General features: G+C 34.3%; 7 protein-coding genes across 7 annotated transcripts; 6 read left to right on the plus strand and 1 right to left on the minus strand.

Moving 5' to 3' along the window:
- The first annotated feature begins 1,821 nt into the window (after positions 1-1,821).
- Positions 1,822-6,317, plus strand: LOC123015649. The gene is made up of 4 exons (XM_044415517.1): positions 1,822-2,457; positions 3,068-3,551; positions 3,676-4,239; positions 5,824-6,317. Exons 1-4 carry the CDS (start codon positions 1,914-1,916, stop codon positions 5,966-5,968), a joined length of 1,737 nt encoding a protein of 578 aa, XP_044271452.1. The 5' UTR covers positions 1,822-1,913; the 3' UTR covers positions 5,969-6,317.
- A 2,151-nt stretch (positions 6,318-8,468) lies between these two features.
- Positions 8,469-9,370, plus strand: LOC123015675. Its single transcript, XM_044415549.1, has 3 exons — positions 8,469-8,856; positions 8,909-9,093; positions 9,147-9,370. The coding sequence occupies exons 1-3, from the start codon at positions 8,469-8,471 to the stop codon at positions 9,312-9,314; spliced, it is 741 nt and encodes a 246-aa protein (XP_044271484.1). The 3' UTR covers positions 9,315-9,370.
- A 1,380-nt stretch (positions 9,371-10,750) lies between these two features.
- LOC123015676 lies at positions 10,751-11,644 on the plus strand. The gene is made up of 3 exons (XM_044415550.1): positions 10,751-10,982; positions 11,034-11,244; positions 11,288-11,644. Exons 1-3 carry the CDS (start codon positions 10,776-10,778, stop codon positions 11,596-11,598), a joined length of 729 nt encoding a protein of 242 aa, XP_044271485.1. The 5' UTR covers positions 10,751-10,775; the 3' UTR covers positions 11,599-11,644.
- On the minus strand, positions 11,565-12,221 carry LOC123015688 (microsomal glutathione S-transferase 1-like). The gene is made up of 3 exons (XM_044415564.1): positions 12,072-12,221; positions 11,949-12,025; positions 11,565-11,904 (listed from the first exon to the last, which is right to left on the minus strand). The coding sequence occupies exons 1-3, from the start codon at positions 12,219-12,221 to the stop codon at positions 11,649-11,651; spliced, it is 483 nt and encodes a 160-aa protein (XP_044271499.1). The 3' UTR covers positions 11,565-11,648.
- A 2,221-nt stretch (positions 12,222-14,442) lies between these two features.
- LOC123015684 lies at positions 14,443-15,222 on the plus strand. The gene is made up of 2 exons (XM_044415559.1): positions 14,443-14,782; positions 14,835-15,222. Exons 1-2 carry the CDS (start codon positions 14,491-14,493, stop codon positions 15,140-15,142), a joined length of 600 nt encoding a protein of 199 aa, XP_044271494.1. The 5' UTR covers positions 14,443-14,490; the 3' UTR covers positions 15,143-15,222.
- A 1,926-nt stretch (positions 15,223-17,148) lies between these two features.
- LOC123015673 lies at positions 17,149-18,063 on the plus strand. The gene is made up of 3 exons (XM_044415548.1): positions 17,149-17,337; positions 17,385-17,532; positions 17,583-18,063. Exons 1-3 carry the CDS (start codon positions 17,149-17,151, stop codon positions 17,990-17,992), a joined length of 747 nt encoding a protein of 248 aa, XP_044271483.1. The 3' UTR covers positions 17,993-18,063.
- A 1,428-nt stretch (positions 18,064-19,491) lies between these two features.
- LOC123015654 (putative aminopeptidase W07G4.4) lies at positions 19,492-23,713 on the plus strand. The gene is made up of 6 exons (XM_044415525.1): positions 19,492-19,652; positions 19,702-20,089; positions 20,177-20,857; positions 22,274-22,373; positions 23,083-23,277; positions 23,414-23,713. The coding sequence occupies exons 1-6, from the start codon at positions 19,639-19,641 to the stop codon at positions 23,581-23,583; spliced, it is 1,548 nt and encodes a 515-aa protein (XP_044271460.1). The 5' UTR covers positions 19,492-19,638; the 3' UTR covers positions 23,584-23,713.
- Positions 23,714-25,629: the final 1,916 nt, after the last annotated feature.

Genomic DNA, 25,629 nt, shown 5'->3' on the forward strand with positions numbered 1-25,629 from the left:
GCACAAAAATCGTTTTGAGAATGCATAGGAGTGTCATCATTAAAAATCTTTACGCAACTAATTAAAATGTTTTTGGAAAATGTTTTGCTTCTATAAATAAGTTGAAATAAATGTTCGATTTTATTCAGACTGATAGCAGACATTCTAATTATGGCCATCGAAGACGTATGACCCAGTGGCCTCGACCACAAACACCTGAAATTTTTTTAAAATAAACCACTGTCGATGACCTCAATGCAACACGTTTTCCGGCATATTTGGCGATTTCCAGATTTATATTACAGCTCAAGAAAGTCGGCGCGAATCCTACAATAAAATGCAACCTCACATCGATGTAATAATTGTGTTTTATTCTCTCGAAAGGTCGCGTCTTCGATTTTGAAATTGCTTAATTAATTTATTTCGTAATTGTTCATCCTAGAAAAAACATCCGCCTATGAGGATTACTAATGATCTGAATTGGAACCAGAAAGTGGGCCAAATTTCGTCCACAGATGACACACGTTACATACAAATTGCTTATCAACATATCACATTTTATGACACATTACGTGATTAATTATCTAGGCAAATATCTACTATGGTCTGTTTATTAACGTGATCACAAAATTACGATCAATTACTATGTACGAAAGAGCTTTTATGGGTTATTATGACTTTATGCTAAGTAGACATTGAGCAGAAAAAAAAAGTGTTAACAATTGGAATTTTGTAGAGTAATCGATTGGCCCAATATGGACTATTGTTTACAAATGAGGGGTCAAAAAGGTGCGTGTTTTTGTTGACAGAAATGAAAAATAGTATCACATGAAAGTCGTGATGAAAAAAAGCGCGATAGAAAAGATAAAAATGACCATTTTTATAAGTGGGTTAAAACAAGTTTATGTACGGTTTCCTTTCACATTCGTCATTTAATAAAGTAATAAATGATTGTAAAGTTGAAAATTGCTGGAATTCTGTACTTAATTTATTTTTTTTAATAAATATTTAATTAGATAATGAGAAAATCTCATTTCAAACAAAAAAATTATTACATCAGAAGTAACGTGAAAGCATTCTATGAAAGAGAAACCCCAAAAAAATAAACGAATAACTCATCTCAGAAATAAAGCCTCCAGACGAAAACTAATAAAATGTGCTAATAGACATAATTGTCGAAGAAAGCTCTGGGTACATAACAGCCACACCCACCAATTTGTACTGATAATTAGTTAAATAATTACTTCTTAAATAAACCATCTTCAAGTAGATCACACGAGAACCGGCGCCTACATGACCTAAAACGTGTCGCAATAATTATGACAAAGTATCACAATTTTCCCTTAAACTAATTAAACTTCTCACAACTTTCACCTTTATGACACACGAATCTTCAAATCTGGAAAAAGACACTTTTTGCATGCTGCACCGTTTTATGAATATCTGGTGCATATCGTCTCATTTTCATGTGCATCAATTACACACAGTGAGAGAATAAGAATAAAAAAGCGTAAACAAATTGACAGGGCGGAGCTAGAGGCGGAGCCAATCATCCGAAAATCGCACACTTGATCCGTTACTTAACACATCTCGAAGTGTGGTGTTTCCTAGCAACCATCTAGCTATTGTCTTGACGATTTTTCAAATTAATGAAAAAACAAACTAATCGCATAGCAACAGTGGTAATCGCGTAGCAACCCTTGTATTTTTTGATTGGTTTATTTGAAATTTTCCGGTATTTTTCTTGTGGAATCCCTGGAGTCCAGCGTAGTGGGGATCCGCCGGAAAGTGTGTCATGAAATGATAAGTCGATCGCTGGCTCTCAAGTTCTTGTATTCTCTCGTTGCCGGCCAGCGGAGAACGTCACTATGCCCTGATTGTGATGGTGGTCCAGTTTCGAGATGTGATAGTGTCTGATTGTTGGTGAAAAAAAAATGTTAAGTTCCAAAGACATGTTAATTTTGCTATTGGTGCCACTTTTGACCGGAGCGAGCGCGACCTCCAATGTGACCATCGACGAAATACCAGAGACTTACCTTAATCTATCAGCGGGAAATTCCTTATGGACGGCACTGCTGAAGAATTGCCGCAAGCCGACGATGGCTTGCGTCGAAAAAACCGTCTACGAGTATTTGAAAAGTACGGTGGAGACTCGGGAGGATTTACACGTGGTGCCGTTTGTTAAAATGAAAAGGAATCAAGTGGACTATGACCGGATTTCCGGCCCGGAAATCGATGATTGGGATGAGGAGGAACCGGAGAGTAGTCTGGAAGCAATGTCAAGGGATTTGCACGGAAAAAGTGTCAAGTTTCTGATGACCCATGACATGGAAGTACAATTACCGGAAACGATGTTTCAAGGCAGTGTTTTGAAGATTTCGCCGAAGAGTTTCGAAGGGAATGGGGCTTTAGTCAAGTTGGAACTTCAACCCAAAGCTATACAAGGAGTTGCAGAAGGACGACTCTTCAAGAAGCTAAGTAAGTGGGAGTGAATTGCACATTGTTTGGTAATTTGATGGGATTGAAGATGTCCAAATTGCGTAATTTGGGTTGTTTTTAATTTAATATCATCATGTGAAGAGAAATTAAATCGTAAACAGTTACAATTAAATAATGAAATTCCATTGGTGCGCTAAAAAGAAACATTATGCTAATATCATCCTAGATTTTATGCGCATCATGTTTGTTTCGATTTTATATGTGAAAATTTTAGTTATTCAAAATGTAATTGCAACAATAGTGTCATAAAAATATTGAAATTACTGATTTATGCAAAGTGCTAACATTTCGGGCCAATAATAGTTTTCGTTGTATTCAAATTATCGATGTTGTGTGTTCCACTTATCTTCATTCATCGCACTTCCTCTCTTCAAAAAAGCAAAAATAACAAATCTAGATCACTAATTGAAAGAAAGTAAATTCGTGCCAAAACACCTCTATCTACTTAGCACTTTTTTGTGGACACTTCCTCTTCCAAATTAATTCCAACACAACCATAAATTACCCAATTAGAATGACACAAAAGCCACAAAATTCCATTCACAATTTTTTAACCGGAACATTGAGCTGAGGTACCCCTTTTTTCCAGAAAACTTCATCAGCGAGAAACTCATCTATGCCCTTTTGGCAATCCTCTTAGTGATCAAACTTCTCGCGGCTAAATTCATGTTTTTCATGCCAATGGCCGTGGGCGCAGTCACAGCAAAGAAACTTTTAATCAAAGTACTACTTTTCCTATTCCCGGCCTTGCATCATTTCTTCAAATTGTGCGCGTATGTACCACATGGTGCTAAAATCCATCACCACAAACATCACATTTCGCATATACATCATGTTGCGCCCCATAATAAGCACCACCATCATGGGCACCACCACCATCCGCCACACCACCATGACTCCGTCGAGGTTATACACCCGCATGCGGAAGGGCCGCCGGTGGTTGAAGGGCCTTGGCACCACGGAGGGGCTTCCTTGCACCATTCTATAGAAATAGAAGAGCCCCACAAGACGTACTACAAGCCCCATGAACAAGAATTGGAGTACTACTCCGGAGGACCCCATTTATCACACCAGTAAGTGGGTTAACGAAAGTAATTAAATTCTAATAAGCTACTTAAAATAATTCGGTTCAGTAGGTCTGACCTACCTCACTTATCGTTTCAAAATAATCTAAAAACAAGGTTAACCAATTTGCAGTTTTATCAACCATCGGCAAGACAGTCAAGAAGACAACGAAGTGCAACCACCTCGCAATAAAAAACCATCGAATCGTCCATTGACACCCAGCGAAATCGAAGCAATGGTACTAAAAGCCGAGAAGGAAGCCAAATTGAAAGCTCGTCTCCAGCAGGAACGACATCGCATACAGGAGGAAAACGCCCGTCTGCAGGAACAATTAAAACTGGCCTTGAAACTACAAGAAAAACTCAAACAACAAGCCGCTGTAGTCAAGGCGAAATTACCGGTACCGCCGAGTACTAATCTTCAAACACCTGCAACCGAACAAAAACAAGTCTATTCGGCTAAAGTCAAACAACCTGAAACGAAAAAAGAACCAACGCCGTTTGAAACAGCTCTTCATCAAGCCGCCGCGATCACGTACGACCCGTTCTACAGTCCAATTTTGGAAAAAATTGACAAGATTTTAGTCGGTTTGGGGTTCAACGAGGAGCCGTGTCGGGAACGACTCATTTGTAGTATGTACAAAAATCCGGTCAAGTTCAGTCCGCATAGTAATCTTCTCTCAGCTGAATTAAGCAGGTGAGTGATTGGAAAAAGCACAAATTGTTTCATTGTAGCCTAAAATTGTTAAAATTAAGCCAAAATTAGATTGGAAATAGCTGAAATTGCTTCATTTTTGAAGAAAACTTTTTTTAAGCTATTCTTTTGTTGAAATATTTTGATTTAGCTTGATTTCCGGGTGAAAATTAAGCTAAATTTATTGGAAATAGCACAAATTACTTTATATTATAAGAAATTATTTTTATGAAATACTGTGGTTTAGAATGATTTTTATGTTGAAATCGAGCAAAAGGGGATTGAAAATAGATCAAATTATTTTATTCTGGCAGAAAACTCTTATTTAAGCAGTTATTTTGTTGAAATACTTTGATTCAGGTTGATTTTCGATTTAAAATTGGAAATAGCACAAATTGCTTTTTTATTTTGACCTAAAATTTGATTTTAAGCAATTATTTTTGTAAAAGACACTGATTTAGAATGTGTTAAAATTGAGCGAAATTGGATTGGAATAAAACTCAAATTGCTTTATTTTGACCGAAAACTGTTACGTAAACATTTATTTTCTTGGAATGCTTTGATTCAAATTGATTTTTGGCTCTAAGTTAAGCCTAATCGATTGAAAATAGCATAAATTGCTTCATGTCAGTCTAAAATTGAGATTGAAGCATTTATTTTTTAAAGTACATTAATTTAGAATGATTTCAGTGTTAAAATTAAGCAAAAATGGAATGGAAGTAGTTCATTTTGTTTTATTTTGGAAAAAAAACTGCTTTTTAAGCATTTCTTTTGTTGAAAAACATTGATTCAGATTGGGTTTTAGATTAAAATTAATCCAAATCGATTGGAAATAGCACAAATAAAATAAAATACATTAATTTAGAACGAATTCGTGCAAAATTAGATTGAAAATTGCTCTATTCTGGAATAAAACTGTATTTGAAGCATTTATTTTGTTGAAAAACTTTGATTCAGATTGATTTCTGGCTGAAAATTACCAATAGTGTGTCTAAAGTACCGAAAACTGGAGCACACAATCTCTTCCTGAAGAAATTCCCAGCGAACTGAAATTGCACAATTTGGTACCACCAAAGGAATTGAGCAAATGCCTGCCTGCCATTCATAAATTAGGCATAAGTGGTACCGTTACGAGGTATCAGTCAGTGTGTTGGAGATTACGCAGGTGGTACTACTGAACCGGTTAAGAAGTAAACCATCGTGTCGATGCACTATTTTACGTCCATCCACCAGCGAAATTTTGTCCGAACTATTCACTCTCTCCGCCTCTTGTTTATGTCCATATCCGGAGCAATCCGGACCATGACCCCATTTTTTGCCACAGTGAAATTCGAGGGTGCAGATCGCTGGGTTTTTTCCAAAATTTTCGACACAATGACTAACTGTTGATCTTTATCTCGCATATACCATACATTCACCGACACGATTTTTATTCATTAATTGCTTAGTATTCAGTTTGAGATAATAGTAGAGTTTTTTCGGTACTTTTAAATAATTAACAAATATTGCCTTGTTTGACAACAAGCTTTCTAGTTTCAATAGAAATCGGAGAGAAATCTAAATATTTAATGTTATTTTTCTTTTCAGAGATTCCAAAGAACTGCAAAAGCCCACAACCACCAACGCTGCCGTCATCCGATTCTATCGCTATGTGCAAGCAGCCAGAGATGGTCAAGATAAACGTGAATGTCTAAGACTTTATCCTTCATGTTCCATAAATACAGAACAATAAGTGAAGTGATGACATTTTTGTGTAAATAAAGCTCAGTCATATTGTAAATAATTAGTTGCTTTAAGAAATATGTTATTGCTCAATAATGACGCTTTTGTAGAAAAAATAAACAAAAGCATGAGTAAATCTAGTGTAAGAAACACTCTGACAGGGATTTCTGGTAGAACACTAGTCAGAGTCGGAATTGTCGAGTACCTAAGTTATTTTTTAGACTGTGAATGGTTGATCGATTGATTGATAGTATCATTATTTATTTATGTAATTTATTTATTTAATTATTTATTGACAACTGTAAATTTGTAAAGTTATTTATAATTACAACAGGTACATAATAAATTTAAAACTTGGATTTATGTTTTAATCTTTTACCTTTCCTTTAAATAAATTTACATAAATTTACATTCTCTAGTAAGTCTGTGAAAAACTATTCGTATGCAAAATAAAAGGGTAGTAATAAAGCGATCAGTAAATAATTCAATTTTGATCAGTATACAATGATAAATGATCAGTATTTAATTAATATTTGCAGAGTAAAAATAATAAATGCTAAGTAAAGCGCGCACAGTATTTTATTGTAATTTGTTCACTAAAAAATCCAATCTGCACAGTAAAAATAATAAACGCTCAGTAACTTCAATCAAAATTAGTAAAACAACATAAAATTTAAAGAATGTTTAGTCTTGGTTACATAAAAATGTATGGTTCCTGCGCAAAAATGTTATTTATTATTGGTAGTTATTTTTATATTAATGAATATTTATTATTATTGGAAAGTGGTGTATGTATTAGAAAGGGCCCCTGCGCATGAATGATTTCAGCAAGGGCTGGAAACTGTGCACAAATGGTAATCAGTCTAATCAGCGTACGCCAATCTTTGCACCGCTGCTTCTGATACCACAATTTTGTCGTTACTGTGCATTTATTATTTTTATTGATCAAAAATCCTTGTCGTTTAAATAGTATACTGTACATTTAATTTGTTCTCAAAATAAAATCACATTTTGACATTTGTAGAAATCAAACTCCTACAATTTTCCTGTAAAAACTCTTTTTCCTTAATTTTTTGCTGCGTAAAACAGTAAAATCCTTTTTAAATAAACGGAGCATGAAAGGCTAGAGGCGGAGTTAAACAGTAAATAGGAGGAGCATGACAAATTTTAGGCGGGATTAAACCAAAATCAGCGGTGAATATCTATTTAAAGGTGGAGTTAAATAAAAATTCTACTTTTAAGCAAAATTAAAGAACCACCAACGTATAGTCACAATGTTACGAATTTAAACTTATTTTTTGTGTTTTTTACTTTTTTAAAGTTTCTATTTGCATTATTTTCTTGCATCACAGGTCAAAGTATTAGAATACGCTTCTTTGTCACTGTTTATTGCAATATTTTTCTGTTTATTTGGTTGCATACTTTACTTATTTAAAAAAAATACAGGGTGTTTCACACAACTTTACGAGACTTGCGCCTAATGTACTCGCCCAAATATACAAAAATCACAAAACACTAGATACAAAATATACATATTTAATTATTTAATTTTTGGAAACCCATGACAGTAGTTGGCAAACTAATCAATGTTTTATTAATAGTCATAAACTGAAGTTTTTCAGAAACAATTATCATTTGTTCTATCAAGAGACGGCATGAATATAATTCTAGTTTATCTATCTTAATCACTAACTAACTAAAACAGTGTAATTTTTGAAAGGGTGAACAAACTAGGAAAGATTATCCAGTTTTTTTAAAATTTGTAATTGAGTTCGTATCGGAATTTGTATTATTGATTGCATATTACAGGCGCAGACCTCGTAAAATTTTGTGAAACACCTTGTATAAAAAATAAAAATTATGATAAAACAGTTTCTATCAAAAGGTGCATAAGAGCCCTTACGACGACACTGTTTTTTTTGTACAACTGCAATATTCTGTGTTGCACAAAAATTTTGTCAATTTGTTTCATTTTGAATAGTACCTACTTATACAGAGTGGTTATAAATGATTTTCATCTAGCCAGCTTTGGAATTTTTTGCATGTAACTTTATTTGTGCCGCTCTACTTTTTTGAAAGCTCTAGTTCTGTCATTAGTGTCACTTATTAATGAATAATAAATTGTTGTTAATTAAACTTTTTTGTTTTAACTAATTTCAAATAATTGAAGTCTATTTTCGAAGTGCACGATTTTTTAATTTTGAGTTAAACAAGTGGGTACCCCCATTTTCGTAAAGCGGCATTTTTTATTTTACATGGAAAATTCACAGCTGGCTAGATGAAAATTATTTATGACCACTTTGTATTTAGAAGCTTCTTTTTCTCTTTTCTTTATCTTAAATTTTCATCGGAAAACTCTCACCGTCCGCGTTTTCCGCCGAAAAGCTATGCCATCGCGGAATCCGGGCCATTCAAATCACGTCCAACCCGATTGAAACGCATTTGGTTTCTGTTTCCGTTCGTCAATGTATAAAACGTTTCCCCAACTCAACTTCCCATCAAATTCCACCATGAGTTCGAAGTTGGTGTTGGTGTTGGCAGTCGTGGCTTTGACCCATGCCGATCCCTCGGCCGTCGATGTCCTCCACGACATCTACAACACGTGTCTCAAAGACTTTTCCGTTTCCTGTGCCAAACCCAAAGCTCTAGCGTGGATGAGTTACGTCGCGGATAAGCCCGAGATCAAAGTAACTGAAGATTTGGTGATTGTGAAGAAGAAAAGTTTGGAGGAAGAAAGAGGAGCTCCTGAGGATATTTTCGACAAGTTTGAAGATTTCTTGCAGAGTCATGATGTGGTCGCGAAGGTACCACAAGTGTTGCAACCGGGAGGGTTCCTAGGAGGGTTGGTACCGAGGAGTTTGCAACCGGAAGAAGTCAAAGTACCGCTCGCAGTCACCGGTAATTCTCACTCCAAACAAAAATCATAACTTTTTTTTGGAAATAATTTCAGGACGTTCAAAAATCGTCAAAAAAGTCATTGTCCCATTCCTTTTGGGACTCAAATTCAAGACTGCAGTTCTTGTCCCTCTGGCTTTAGCTTTGATCGCTTTGAAAACATGGAAAGCACTCACTTTGGGGCTTTTGTCACTGGTTTTGACCGGAGCTTTGCTCATTTTCAAACTCTCAAAACCTAAGGTAAGTTTGGGATGTTTTAGACAATTACAAAATAATTATTTTGTTTATTTTAGATAAATTACGAAGTTGTACATTTCCCGCATCATCATGATCATCATGTTGATCATATTGTTGATCACCATGAACATCACCTTGATCACCCACCTGCGGCAGGATGGGACCATCCAGGATACGGAAGGGAGTTGAGTGCTCAAGAAATGGCCTACAATGCCTACTTGTAAAAAGAAAACCACCGATTTGTTATTTATTGATTATTTAATAAATTATTTTTGTTGTACAATTTGGGTTTTTAATAGCAAAACAAACAAAAAACAAGTAAACAAATCCTTTGGCTTAATTTATTTCAATAACAAGTGTTAAGTAACAAACACAAATAATAATACAAAAAAAAAATATTAAGAAAACTTTTAATAAAAAAAATTAAATGAAAAACCCTTAAACTTTTTCCTCGACGATAAAATTTATTATTAAACGCACACTAATTTTATTATTAAGGTCCTCCAAGATTAAATTATTTGAATTCATCTTAGTTTTATTATAAAAATCTCACCTTCATAATTAATAAATTTGCCTTAACATTATTGGGAACAAATTTTCTGATGAATGATATAGGAATATAATTTACGTGATTTTGAAGCAACAGAACACACAGATGTTTTTTAAATTTTTTAGATAATTTGTAATCGAGTCATCTTTATATCCGAAAACGTATGTCTTTTTTTGAACTAACTGTCAAATACATTGACAAGTCTAAAGGTGAAACGGCAAAATGCACTGAAATTAGTCGCCGACGTATAATAATAGGAAATAGGAGCGTTTTTTCTTGAAGATAAATCATAAATTTAGTAATTAAATTTATCATCTTTTTGATAATGTCATTTTACCTTTCAGCTTGACATTTTATTTGACGTTTCACAGACATACGTTTTTAGATCCAAAGATGACTCGATTACAAATTATCTTCATCTCTTGATATAATATTATCTTTATCTTTTCACAAAAACTTTATCTGATTAGATAAAAGAAATAAAAATTATTTATTAAGTTCTTCCAAAAACATGAAAAATGGTCAAAACGTCATAATATATTTGACACCTGACGACTACTATAAAAATCTAAAAAGAATAAGATCGTTGCCATAGTAAATGACCATTTGACAAAATATTTTTATTTAAATAATTGCCATGGTAACAAAAATGTATCCATTGAAAGAATATTTTAATAGGATTGTTGTCATAGTCATAGAGTTTTGTATACAAGAATAATTTTAATTAGTTAATTGTCATGGTTACAAAAATTCATTAATAAAAACTATTTATTTGTCCCACAAGTGTTTGTTTTTCCTCTTTCTATGTGATTTTTTTACACAAACAATTATTTTAATTATTTTTTACACCTTGATTTTCAAATTCAAATTTCGTCAAAAATCGTTTTTGAGCCGTCGCAACGAAAGCAACATCGTTCTAAATTCCTGCAAAGCTCCGTCCTGAATATGAATTTCGTCCTTGTTTCCTCCTGAACCAAAATACGTGAAGAATCCGTACATAAACACAATTATTATTCATCACGGTGTTCCTGAAGAACAAAGCGTCCGGTTCAATTCCGATTGACCACTTTTTAACACTTCCACACTTATAAATAGCTAGGGTGTGTTCAATTCAATCATCACATAGTCTTCGACCATGACGGCCTTCAAAGTGTGCGTGTTTGTAACTTTAGTGACACTTTCGAGTGCTTCCCCGACAAAACCTGCCTTCTGGAAAGGCACTTCTTTCGATTCGAGTGTGGAAGAGATGAGATCTTTGTGTACGGAGGACGATCCAATTGCTTGTCTTAAATACAAAGCGATTTCTTTCCTAGACTCAATTTTACAAAAGGATAACTTCCAAGTAAAAACAAAAACAATTGGAAAATCAAGACAAAAATGCGTTTTTTTTTAGATTAGTGAAGGAGTTGAAGTGACTAGAAATAATAACGAAGTTGTTACAAGCCGGAGCGAAAACTCAATCGAAGACAACATTGAAGGTTTCATCAAAACTCATGATGTCAAAATTGATGCTCCATTGTTCGGAACCAAGGTCACTCTTGGTGCCAGAAACTTGGATAGTGATGAAATTGATCTTAAATTGAATTTCGGAAGTCCAGTTGAAGGTAATGTCAAAAGATTTTAATCAAATCTAATAAAAAATTTCAGCACGAAAATCTAAACTGAAGAAGATTGTGATCCCAATTCTGGTGTTTGTTCTACTGAAAGCCATGACTTTGGTCCCTCTTGCGCTCGGAATTTTAGGCTTGAAAGCCTGGAATGCCCTTCAATTATCCTTCTTCTCCTTCATCGTCGCTGTAGGTTTAGCCGTTTTCCAACTTTGCAAGAAAATCGCCTCCGAACACGCCCCACCTCAAATCTCGGCACACCCACCATGGGAAGCGGCACATTACGCCGCCAGAGCTCTTTCAGACTCACAAGAAGCCCAAAATCTGGCCTATTCCGCACACAAACCTTAAATTATTGTATTTATAACGAAATAAAAAATTGTTTTGTTGATTCAAATTTATTAAGCTAAATTCTGAAACCCTACAACTATCGAATGTATCGACATGTAAATTACAATTGCAACACCGGCAGTGAATAAAATAGCACGAGTCGGTTGAGGAGCGGCTAAAAATGCATAAACTATTGTGTGAAAAGTCCGAATTACCACGAAACCAAAATAAAGAAAACAAGCAACGGTAATCGAAGGTTTAGTCCAGAGATAAGCAAAAGCGCTGGTCCAAAAAATCGGAATGTTTTCCAAATCGTTTAAGTGCGCCCTGAAAACTCACAATTTTCAAAAAAACTTTCAGGAAATACCAACCTTCGAATCCGTTCAACTTCATCGTGTGTTTTCACTTGACCCTTGTTAAAATCCGCATCTTCGGGCGATAAATACGCCTAAGAAAACTTACAAAAACTTGAAATTTTTATAATCAAGACTTACTTTATGCACAGCTCGTTTATATCCGGTGAAAAAAGCCAACAAAATCATTTTAACAACAAGGAAACAGGAACTGATCAAATAGGAGCAAAAAACTGGGTTTTTCAGGGAGAGAATCTCCTCTACAACCATTTTATCGGTTGCATTTGTCATCACTGAAAAGTTTGAGGAAGTCGCGAGTGACAATAATAGATTGATCGTCAATACGTTTCAATATTTAATGAATGAATATGTAGGAGGACTATTAAAAATAGACAGAAATTTTCAGTGAATTCTCATTAATTCACCCAAAAATCAATTCGATGGCCAATTTGCAAAAGAGAAGTGAATTAATTTTAAAAGTGGTCAATTAGTAGGGAAACAAGTACAAAGTGTATCGATTCATCACGTGACGTATTTAATTTTGAGCGAACAAGATGACGGAAGTTTATTTGCAGAAATAGATTTCATCAAAAATTGATGAAGAATGATATTCTGAGTAAAACAGTAAAAATTATTTAGATAAATGTCAAAGTCATTCAGATTATTTATCCTTACTTTGCATAAATAAAAATAATGAAATAAAAAAGTAATAATTTCCATGTAACCATGGAAAAATTATTGTTAATAAGTCAGTTGTCATAGCAGCAAAAACGTAACTATGGAAAAAATATGGTTGCTCTAGTAACAAAAACACAGAATGAAATTTGATTTAAATTTTTCAGGTTTAGCACCGATAAAAGCTCTACCTCTTTTTCAAGTGTAATTCAGAAACCACCACATGTAATTCAGATTAGTCAATTTAGTTTCAGAAAGCATAAATTAAAATTCCGATTAGTCATTTGTATTTCATAAAGTATTAATTAATTACATTACATGTAATTCAGAGCAGTAAATAAATTCAATTTCATGTTACCTGTAATCCAGAAAATTTCAATTGTCATTCAGATTACTTACTGTTATCTCAAAATGAAGTTTACATAAACACGAGTTATTTTATTTTCAGAATTAAAGAATTACATAAACTTGCCATTTTGCAAAATAAATAAGATATTTTATCAAAGGAATTTTGGTAATGTAATTTTTAAATGAAAATAACGAATTCTGAATTACAATTGACGAATTCTGAATTATAACTAAGACTTTTTGAAATACGATTGACTACACCTTTTTCAAGTGTAATTCAGAAAGCGTAAGATATATTTCAGAAAACGTTAATTGTTTCAGAAAGTGCTAGTTATAATTCAGAGTTTGTAATTTGTAATTGAGAATTCGTCAATTGTAATTCAGAATTTGTTATTTTTATTTAAAAATTATACCTTACTAAAACGTGATAGCTTGAACGCTCTCACACCCGTGTAAAACGTTAATTTAACCATCTTTGTCATAAATCTTCAAAAAAAATTTCAAATGTTTAAAGTGCGCATAATTCGACAGATTGGCTCTTTATGTATAATCAGTGCAAAATTTAGAACAATTTGAACCACACCAGGGCCGTAATGAACAATTTTCTGATTCAAAATAATCCAAAAACTCTTAAAGCAAGCAAATTGATAGATACATCGCCTAAAATTAATTAAGCGTGTCTCAAAAATAATTACATTACTAAAATTCTTCTGAAAATAAAATATCTTATATATTCTGTAAAATGGCAAATTTATGTAATTCTTTAATTCTGAAAATAAAATAATTCGTGTTTATGTGTAAACTTCATTTTGAGATAACAGTAAGTTACTCATTTGAATTACAATTGATGTTTTCTGGATTACATGTAACATGAAATTGAATTTATTTACAGTTCTGAATTACATGTAATGGTTTCAGAATTACAATTGTTACTTTATGAAATACAATTGACTAATCTGAATTCCAATTTATGCTTTCTAAAATTAAATTAACTAATCTGAACTACATCTCATGGTTTCTGAAACTCATTTTACTCTTCTGAATTACAATTAACACTTTCTGAAAGACAATTGACTAATCTGAATTACATGTGATGCTTTCTGAATTACACTTGAAAAAGGTGTAATCTGAATTTCATCTGAATTTACGCTTTCTGAAGTTAAATTAATTAATCTGAATTAGATCTGATGGTTTCTGAAATTCAGTTTACGGTTCTGAATTACACTTAATACTTTCTGAAATACAATTGACTAATCTAAATTACAATTAACGTTTTCTGAAATATATCTTATACTTTCTGAATTACACTTGAAAAAGGTGTAGTTTCTCTCAACCGTTCCCGATTTGCGTCCAATCGAACTTCCTTCGACCCTAATAGCGTCCCACAAACAAGGATTCGTCGCCTTTTCCACTTTTGGTTTGTTAAAACCAGCACACTTACTTTCCATCAGTACCGCTACCGTGAACAATAGTATAAATACTTAGGGTGTATCACTCATTTATCATTCAACACTGACTTCTGGTGCGATAAATCACAATGAGGCTGCTTGTAGTTTGTGTTTTTGCTATTGCAGCCTGTGTTAGTGCTGAAGAAAAAGCACCAGAAGATTTTAGTGTCTCAGATTACATCCAAATCAGCAAGAACGGCAATGAAATCACCGGCAGAAGTGATGATTCGTTCGAGACCACCGTTGAAGAGTACCTGAAGAGTCACGATGTCACTTTGAATCTCCCGGTGATTGGCTCGACTTTGAGCTTCACGGGAAGAAACTTGGACCAGGATGAAGTCGATGTTAAATTCAGATTCAACACCGGAAGTCAAGTTGAAGGTATTTAAAATTGATTCCTCCTCCAATTTTTTGACTAATTCGTTCTTCACAGCTCGCAAGAAGTCCAAATTGAAGAAAATCTTCGTCCCCATCTTCATCTTCATTCTGATTAAAGCCATGGTTATGATACCGTTAGCTCTCGGTATTCTTGCGATCAAGACGTGGAATGCTTTGCAATTGTCTTTCGTTTCGTTTGTTGTGGCTTTGGCTTTGGGTGTTTGGCAGTTGTGCAAGAAAATATCGGGAGATAATGCACATCCGCAGATTGTTGCCGCTCATAGTCCTTGGGAAGCCCCAGCTGCTAGAGCTTTCGGAGAGGAAGCCCAGAAAATGGCTTATTCGGCTTACGCTCCTTTGTAAAGTGTGTGATATTGTTGCTATTTATTGAGTGTTTGTGGATATTATTTAATAAAAATATTATTAAAAAACACTGACTTTTGTAGAGTTGTCCTCAATAGAACATACATTGTGTTTAGACTTTTAAAAGAGATTACAAAACATTACTATTGTAATCTTAATAGTAAACAAAACGATTAAAATCTAGCATTTTAACCGCCTAATAATAAGTTTTTTATTTGAATAATTTAAAAAATTAGAATATTGAAGGTTTTTACAACCAAATTTTGCAAAAAACAACAGATTTTGCGCATGTTATATAGGTAATACCTATGTTAACAAACACGATAAAACATGAAAGTAATTAATTTTAAAACCATTAAGAAAAAAAAATATGAAAAATGAAATTAAATGTACTGCAAGAAATAAAGTAAAATGTTTTTAATTGGCGTATTAATTATTATTAGATCCTTTTCTTTATTTATCTTTGACCAAATATCTAAAGACAGAAAAGTTAACAAAGTGAATTTGCAATTTAAAAAGTAAAGAAAAATCTGATTCCTATGTAGATTTTTTTTTAAATTATAAAGATGTGAGAATTTTATTCGTATTTGTCTGGATCTTTAAAAAATCTTTTACAATAAAAAAAAATATAATTTGCATCTACATTTTCTATTTCAAAAAATAACGTTAATTAAATGATAGTCGTTATGGATATACAGATTGATAAAATTTTATAATAAAAATTAAAATCCATCAGAAATTAATTTCATAAAATTTTACTGGCTGTGTGAGCCATTGAAAGCATTTATTTTCAAGCAATTACTTTTATATTTATTATTTTTTCCTATACTACTCCAAAAAATTAAAGGAACAAAAAGTTTTCCTAAATTTTTTGGTGATTTTTGAAAGGCTGTAACTCATCGAAAAATAGTCGTATCTGGATAAAAAAAAACTATTTTGAAGCTTTAAGTTTCTAGTTTTGAGATTTAATTTAGTTTTAGACACTACCCTTATGTTCTCTGTGATATCGATAATCAAAGACAAAATGATCTTTTTTCGTTTAAATTCAGATATCTCAGCGACAAATTGACGTAAAGAGAATATAAAAAAAGCATATTAAAGATGTATGAACATCCTGCCTATGTATTGACTTAATTTTTTTTTAAATCCCCACGTGCGTGGATCAAATGCGAAAACAAAAAAAATTAGAATTTTTTTTCTAGCGCTATTACTTAGGATTACGTGATAACCGTAACACATAAAAAAAAATTGCCAAAAGATCTCAAAACTAGAAACTTAAAGCTTTAAAATAGTTTTTCTTTAATCTAGATACGACCATTTTTCGATGAGTTACAGCGTTTCAAAAATCAAGTAAAATTTTTTGTACCTTTAATTTTTTGGAGTAGTGCATATAAAATAGTGTTATATGTTGCAATTTTTTGTAACATTAAGAACATCCAGTATCGGTATTACATATTTAACATACTTGTAAAAAATTATTGGATAAAAAAATACCACAGTCTTAGCAAAAATCAATGAGAAAGATTTTAACAAGGGAGAAGTAATTTTTTCTTGAAGATTTTCAGGACAATAAAAGTCTTCAATCAGTGTTTTAATCTTTATTTCATTTTTGTACACATAGCACAAAAAAATTATTTTGGAAATTCAGAAATAAATGTTTTTGGTGGAAACACCAAAATTTGAATAAAATTGCAGTTTGTGGTCAGTTCATGTCTTTAATTTCCCTAAAGAGTCTCCTTTCTTGCATACGCAAAATCGCGATAATCCCTTTAGATAAGAATTATTCTCATCCTGAAACAATGTCAGTGAAACCAAACGTTCCACATCCGTAAAAAATTCACTTCCTTATCCACTTCCAGCCCAGACACGGATTTTTTAGCGGAACCGCTCCATAAAAGTTGTACTATTTAGGTATCAATTAACAATCAAAACACTTGCGATCCCCTGACCGCTATAGTCCACTATATAACCGCGCCCACACTCATCATCAACATTCATTACCGATCATGTGGCGTTTGACAGTTGTTGTTTTAGCCCTTGGTGCAACTGCAGCACAAAATGTTTCACCCAAAACGGGAGATGAACTCGTCTCATCTGTCCTGAAAAATTGTGCAAATATGGACTGTGTCAAAAGCAACGTTTTGGGCTATTTGGACAACATTCTGAAAATCGATAGTGATGCAAGAAATGCAAAGGTGGTGAAAAGACTACGAAAAAGTTGATTTTTAATCAATTGTTGCAGAATATCGACGCTGCGATCTTCAAACGAGCGGCGAAAGTTCTGAAAACGCACGAATTCAGGCTGAAATTGCCTGAAATGATCTTCGACAAGACTGAAATTGTTTACAATCCCAGGACTGGTCTCGATGTCGCCACTACCGATATTGAATGTAAGTCATTTGTTACAAAAAGGGATAATCATGAAAAGGATAATTTTCAGCTCGTGGCTTGTTCCTCAAAAAGAAGATTCTCCTCCCCTTCCTCCTCCTCCTGAAACTGAAAATGAAAGCTCTCATGCCAATTTTCGTCGCTCTGATCGGTCTGAAATCACTCAAAGCTCTCATTCTCAGCAAATTGGCCATTTTGATCGTCCTCGGTTTCATAATTTACCAATTTGTTGGTAAAAATGGTATGCCAATGCCCATGTCCATGTCCATGGCACCGGCTGAACCACCAGCATCCATGTACGGACCTCCGTCCACGGCTCCACCAAGTTCGTACGAACCAGGATGGGAACCCAATCAAGGTGGTCCATATTCCAGAGTCTGGACCAATGACAATTCAGCACAAAACATAGCCTACTCGGCTTATTACCCCGGCCCATCGAGTACCACCACCTCACGTCCTTGATTTGATCCTGCGAGAGCCTTAAAGTTATTTATTGTTGCACTGTTGGAAATAAATTATTTTGTACATAGTGACCCTTTATTTCATTCATTGAAATTGTCAAAAGGCATTGTCAAAAATGTTTTTTGTACATAGCGTCGTCTGCGTTGATTGACAGTCAATTACAGATTCATTGAATAAAAAAATTGTATTGGTGTAGAAATTTGTTTGAAAAAAATCTGAAAGAAGAAATTTTTTTCAAGAAGTTAATGGTTAGGAATTATTGTAACCAAGTTTGAAGGATAAGGTAGTCTTAGGTGACTTATTGTGTTTTTAAGTGGGTGAAAGCCTTTAATATTTTAGACAATTAAAGTTTTTGTACCGATTTCACATCTCTAGTCATGAAAAAAGGTTTAGAATTTTGTAACGAAAAATTGAACAAAGTTCTAAAAAAAAATTAAGGGTAAATTAAAACATGGATTCTCTTAATATCTTAGAACTATGGGTTGGAAGAAAAATTGAGAGAGAATGTAATTATTCATATCAAAGAGCTTTTAAAACATCTTCATTTGAACTTCAAGACAAGAAGTCACCAGATATTTATTTAATTTGTCATTAGGTATTTAAAGTGAGAATTTAAGCTTGAAAGAAGGGGTTATAGACCAAATGAAAGAATATATTTATAAATAGAAAATGTAATATGGAAGAGTAGAAGAATCAAAGAAACTAGTTTAAATTAAGAGACTTGGTTTATTATCATGGCCCGATGAAAAATTATGGTAAATATAAAATAAATGGGATAAAAAAGATAGAATAACCAAAAAAATTAATGAATAATACTTAACAGATATTAAAAATGGCTTTAAAGTAAAAGATTTTTTTTATGAGGAAATATTGTGTGGGTTAAAAATTAATATTTATTAATAATTATAAAACTCATATTTATAATGAATAAAAATTTAATGAATTTCAAAAGTAATAAAAAATATTCATAATTTTACCAAGAATTTTTTTGTTGTTGTATCACGTGGATTGAAACCCTAATTTGGGCATAGAGTATAAAAATATTAACTCTAAATCCTTTTTTTAATATTAAAATTTAAATGAGATTGTTTTATTTAAATTTTTCCTAGGTAATTTTTCTTTAAACTCAATATTTGGTTAGTCATTTAGTGTAAAATAACTGTTATTTTTTAAAAAGCATTTATTAAAAGACAATAAATTGATCCTGCTGTAATTCGTTCCTTTCTCTTCTTTTACGCTGCTATTTTTATTTCTGTTTGGAGAGAAACCTAGAAGGAATTTTAATTAATTAGAATTACAGTCAATACTGTCAAATAGTGACCCTTTATTTCATTCATTTAAATTGTCAAAAAGCATTGTCAAAAATGCCCAAAAGAAAACGACGTTCATCTCTATGCAAAGAAAGGTAAGCTACCACAAAAAATTTTGAATGATTTGAAACAATCGACGAATGTGATATGTGGCGCCCCCTGGCGACTAATGTGCAAATTTCGCACTTTTCCGTTCAGAAACCTTTAAATTTTGTTCCGGTATATCACCCATCCTTGAGTAACAGCCTTATCACGATAAAAACCTTTCCTCCCACTCTCAATTTCTCAAAAAAACACTTAATAAAAACACTCATCACTCATCAACCGACCGCCATCATGTCCTCCAAAGGGTAAATCGGCGAAAAATAACTTAAAACGCATCCACAGTTCTTTTTTTAGACCTCCAATCACAAAACTCATCGTGGAAAATTCGCTCGAATCGTCGAATTACGATGGAATCCTTTTGATTTCTTCGCCTGGTCAGCAGTTAAAATCGACAAAACTTGGAGATGCCCTCCGAGATGCCCTCCTCTTAGATCCGACTCTGGAATCGGAAATTGCGATTTTGCCAGTTCCGGGCTTACCGGCGAAGCGTTTGGTGCATTCACCCACCGGAAAAATCGATCCGGATTACGATGACGTCAGAGTGTTGAAAAATGCAGCACTGAAAGGCATGAAACGGGCGCTGAAAGCGGGAATTTCAAAACCGTTGCTCGTCGTGGAGGAAACTAGATTCGAGAATGGAGAATTGGTGACTTTATTAGGGGCATTGGAAGCGGTATACGTGGTAAGTAAAAAATATCTTATCAGTTTATCACAAAAACGTGACTTTTGATGCTTATGTTGCCACCAAAACACCGGAGTTTTCTTTTAGCCGATTCAAGTCCGTGAACACGACCCGACGAAACAATCTCCAATAAACCACCTGGGGGTCTTCTCCTCGGACCCCAACAAGACCAAAACTCTGGTCGACTTGGCCACCATCCTCGAGAGTGGTCGTCGAGTAGCGTGCGACATCGGGGATGGTGACCCGGAACGTATGTCACCCCCTAACGTCGAAAACTACATTTTGGACGTCTTCTCCGGAAGCAACATCAAACTCCAGGTGATCAAAGACCCGGAGCAATTCAGTCAAGAGTTTCCGCTTTTTGAAGCGGTCAATCGGGCCGCTTCTGGTGTTAAACGTCATCAAGGTCGCATCGTTTTCATGGAGTACTCTCCTACAGATCCGGGCCAAATCCAGGAAACTGTCTATTTGGTCGGAAAAGGCGTCACTTATGATACCGGAGGCATTGATGTTAAAATTAATGGAGCTATGGTGGGGATGTCACGGGATAAATGTGGGGCTGCTGCTGTTGTGGGGTTCCTCCAGGTGGTCAGATTGTTACAACCGAAGAATATCAAAGTTGTGGCAGCGGTCAGTTTGGTACGGAATAGTATAGGGTCGAATGGTTACGTCGCCGATGAGGTCATAACGGCAAGATCCGGAGCTAGAATCCGGGTGGGAAATACCGACGCGGAAGGAAGAATGGTCATGGCTGATGTTTTGTGCAAGGTTGGTTGCCTACTTGTGCATATTTGGTTGCCTATAATTCAATAGTGCCTGAAATAATTGGGCTGAAAGAGTCACATTTATTGCATCATTGTTTGAAAAAAAAAAAATTTTCTTGTTTAATTTCTTGGATTTCATCATATCTGAGTGAAAATCTATTTATATCGGCGCCTTGACAACTAATCGTTTAGCCCCGGGGCTGAAAACGCCTGAAAAATGTGCATTATCTGAAGCACGTGCTGGTGCATTAAGCTGCAAGTGCAGCTCACGTTTTTCGTTACGTAATGATATCGTATCGATGATTTTAACAAACACGTGTGACATTTAATCGGTAAAAATACAAATAAATGCATAATGAGGAGTATTAAAATGAGAAGTTATGCAGTTTTTGTATCGGTGATTATGATTTTTTTTCCATTTGTCTAATTAAATCAAACAGTTTGAATATAGTTAACAATAATAAATAATAAGAATTATCGATGGAAAAAAAGTGATCATTGCTCGATTGTTTATTCACATTTTTATGTCGCGGAGAAGGAAATATTGTGATTACAGTAATAACAGTTAAAAAATACAGTTGAATCGAACGGTGATGATGTCGCCTTTAGTCATTCATGATGCTCACCTCTAACTGCTATTTTTCTCTCAATTAGGGATCAAGACAGCAAAAAAATCACTGGCGCCGACTTAAATAAATAGTCTGCAATTCTATTTAACACAAAATTAAAAGAAAACATTTGCTAATTTCAATTAAAGTAATTGGACAAAAATTCAGTGTCATTAACCACTATTTACAGTAAGGATAACGAAGTAAACTTTTTTTTACTAATAGTGTTAATTATGTCATATTTGTTATTAATTAGTATCCATTATACGAAACAAGTATAAAAAATGCCTCAACACCCATTTCAATGACGAGGGATTTCATCAAATCAATAATTTCCGGGAGATTTCAATGCGAGATTAAGACACAAATATTATTTTCTTGGAGATTTGAACGCTGCATGTAGACAGTTTGAAGCAAACAAGTTGAATTTGCAACGTTTAATCCACATTTGAAGAACAGGAAGACATGAAGCAGCAAGTAATGTAACAAATTCAAAAGTGCAATAGTTTCTCCGGGGCATAATTAATGTTCAATACATCCACATACCCCACGACCAACCTTCGTAATATTTCAACCACGCCTTAAACATTTGAATCGATTTCCGATTCTTAAGCTTATAAAAATGGAATAAAACCGAAATTTCCGTTGATAAATCTCCATCTTAATTGAAAATTAATTTATACCGATCGCTAATTGAAAAATCCAGATAATTTATCGAGATTTAAAGTAAATTTACACAGAGGAGAAGAACGTGGATGACCTCACGATTTCGGTCTCTCCATTTCGAGCTTTAATTGGACGTCCTGTTTCAGATGAAGGAGTTGGCCGTGGATGCCGTCAATCCGCATCTTTTCACCGTCGCGACGCTCACAGGACACGCGTTTCTGACAGTCGGCGAGGGATATTCGATCGGTAATTGTTTTTTTTTTTTTCAGCGACCATAGCGGTAATTTAAACGCGAAATGAGGACGCATAGCGGATAATTTATTCGATTGCACAGGTCAGATGTGTGTGCGTTTTTTTACAGTTAGCGAGGAGGCCGCATTTGGCATAATGAGAACGATACAATAAAAATCGTGCACGAAATTTACCAATGTTCCGTTAAGACGAACCATGGTTTACTGTTAGGGAAGCGAATTCCAGAATGATACGTAACCGGATTCTGGAGGGAAACAAAGGTGATCCGGGTCGAAGATTTCATGACAAATCCTGCTCCCATATTTGGAAATCGGCAAAAAATTGCACGACATTTATCGGAAATTTCGACAAAAACTCACAATTTTTACGAAAATCAACTAAAACACATAAAATAATAATAATTTACATGGTTTGGATCGTGTTATCTACGTTTAAATCATAATTGCATTCGGAGACTTCAACACTCGAGCAAGACAGTAACCGCAAAAAAGCTCTCCTAAACACTTAGTTTAAGTTGAAATCTCAATTATTTCGTGGACACGTTTCCAAAAAGTGTTATTTCATTTCCTAACCCATTGCAACCTTGACTTTTCATTCGATTCATTCTTCGCGAAAGGTCAACTTGCATGCAAGTACATCGTAAACACCTAACAGTTTAGTGTGTAATAATCGTTTTCTATATTTATCATCCTGATGTCACCAGTGATGGACAACGGTCCGGCTTTAAAATCCGGAAATTCGATCCGGTTGCAGACCGCCGGCGACTTGATCGGCGACATTTTCGAAATCTCCCGGATCCGATCCGAGGATTTCGCTCAGCATCGCGGCGAAGCTTTCGGCGACGATGTCAAACAAGCCAACAATCAACCGTCGTCGAGGACACCGAGAGGACATCAAGGTAGGCGTAATTCTTATATCATTCTTGTACCTGTTACATATTATTGCATAATTCTCGCAGTGCATTGAATAAATTAGAAAGAGGTGTGCAAAAAAACGGTTCAATGTTATTGATCTGAAACACAAAAAATTTACAGGACCTGCCGCATTCCTGATCCTCGCTGCAGGATTGCAGGAACACGGATCGGGAAGTGGGAAGCCGCTGAAATACAGCCATCTTGATATCGCCGCTTCGGCAGGAGAATTCCCCAAACCGGCCACAGGAGCCCCGGTTTTGGCCCTAGCAAAGGCATTTTTACTGGATTAATTTGTACTTATTTCGTTTGTTGGTTAATAAAGCCCAAATTTTGATTTCTTGTCTGACTTTTGGGTGTGGTGGTCTTGAGCTATTTTTAAGTCCAACTATTTTAATTAATATTAAACGATTTTTTTCTTTGTTTTTGTTTTTGTACTATGTTTGACCTTAATTATTGCAATTAGAACAGCTATCGTGTCAATCAGGCGCCAGAGTGTTTTTGTCAATTTTTTCCACAAAAAATGCAACAAAAACACAAAGAGGAGCTTTTTTAAGAAAAGCTCACGTTTTTTTGGCCATTTTAAAAATCAAAATTCCGTTTTTATGGCTGCACCAGACAAAAAATGGTCAAACATTTATGGTAATACGTTTGCATCCTCGATCGAACCAATTTTTACAACATTATAAAACAAATTACGCAAGTCCTTTGTCGGTACCACCCTCATTTCAGGTACTGTCTAGTTTTTACGATTCTCTGAAATATTTTTTACGACCTTTTCATCCCGATTTGAATATTTTTGCAGCGTGAGATTCGCAAACAACTTCTTGGAAGATTTTTTTGTGTGTGATTGGTCCTAAACTACTTAAAGGGCGTCATAAATCTTGCAAAAACCTCTCATAAATCACGCTTTTTTCGCGAAAAAAACGGTACTTTCACATTGACTTTCTCCTCGAAGGGGGCAGTGTATGTTAATAGAACATTGACACGATGTAGGTTAGAGGAATAAATTTCCAGGCATTTTATATGCCGAGAGGATAATTCGCGGCATTGTCTGGCCACAATGGCCAGGTTAAATCCGTGCCGTGCATAAATACAGGCCCGGCTCGGCACACAATGTAAATCGCGACGTTTTCCAGGCCCAAATGCACTCGCAGAGTCCCTCTCTGGGTGAATTTCTACGTGCACTAGGTGCGTAATATATGCGTGAGCGTGATACTGGTCTAATTGGCAACATCACAAGGAAATGAACGCAAATTGTGCTTCTAAAAATAACGCCATACGTGCATCCTCTTAGAGAGTGTTTTAGCATTACTGAATTACTGCCATAGTTCGAATTGTGTTTATATGCAGTCGGTATACTAGTTCTAGGAAAGTAATGACATTGCAGTGCATGTCCGCACTTTCATTTCTGAATGCATCACGCACTTGACTTGCGAAATCTAATGCGTAAAGCATCCTCGAGGTCGGGCAAAATTCTGAAAATATACTGAAAAACATCATTACACTTAGAGACTTCAACAGTGGCAACGACAGTAACTAACTGAAAAAATATCAAAATCCGGGTTAAATAATTGCGAAAATGTTAAAAACTCAATTCAACCATTACGCACAGAACTTGAGACTATATTATTTCACCACAATTATTTTTATTTGTATTAAAATAAAACTATTTCTTGTCTTAAGCAACAAATAAGTTTACTGAATTGTTTGAATTTTCTTGTTTGAAATATTTTTAGATTCTATTTAATAAAAGTTTGGCAGTTCACGCGGAGAAAGAAAGTTATCTTACTTTAAAAATATTTGGTTAAACAGATTTACTTCAGTCATGATAAAGAATTATTCTTTTGAAAAAATATCTGAATCAATTGAAACCACACATAGTTAAACTAATATTTAGTACCTAATCTTGCACTGAATATGATTTTTCTTGAACCAAATTAGTTTTCTTGACTTTGTCGCTTATGCTCGAAAACCGTTTTCTATGCATATCTAATGTTTTTTTATTAAAATAAGCCAAATAAAAAATGCTTATTGTGCATATTTTGGCAACTTCGTGCATATTTTGGGAAATATATATTTGTGCATATTTTCTTCAAATCACAAATTTCCTATTAAAAATTTCAGTTCAAGTTAAAAATTGTATAGTTTAAGAAAAATGATTCGATTAGAAAATATTTTAAAGATAAAACAACCGGTAATTCGTAAACCAGACTCAAAAAAATTAGTATCCTGCTGGGTTTTATTCGTTTTAAATTTGTTTTATAAGGTATCAAAACAAAAAATCATTTGTTTCCAAAAAATAATAATTAATATTAATTAAAGTAATATAGAAAAAA

Source organism: Tribolium madens, unplaced genomic scaffold, assembly GCF_015345945.1.
Source record: "Tribolium madens isolate multiple individuals breed KSU strain unplaced genomic scaffold, Tmad_KSU_1.1 Scaffold_19;HRSCAF=116;Tcas5.2_LG9, whole genome shotgun sequence".
Lineage (NCBI taxonomy): Eukaryota > Metazoa > Arthropoda > Insecta > Coleoptera > Tenebrionidae > Tribolium > Tribolium madens.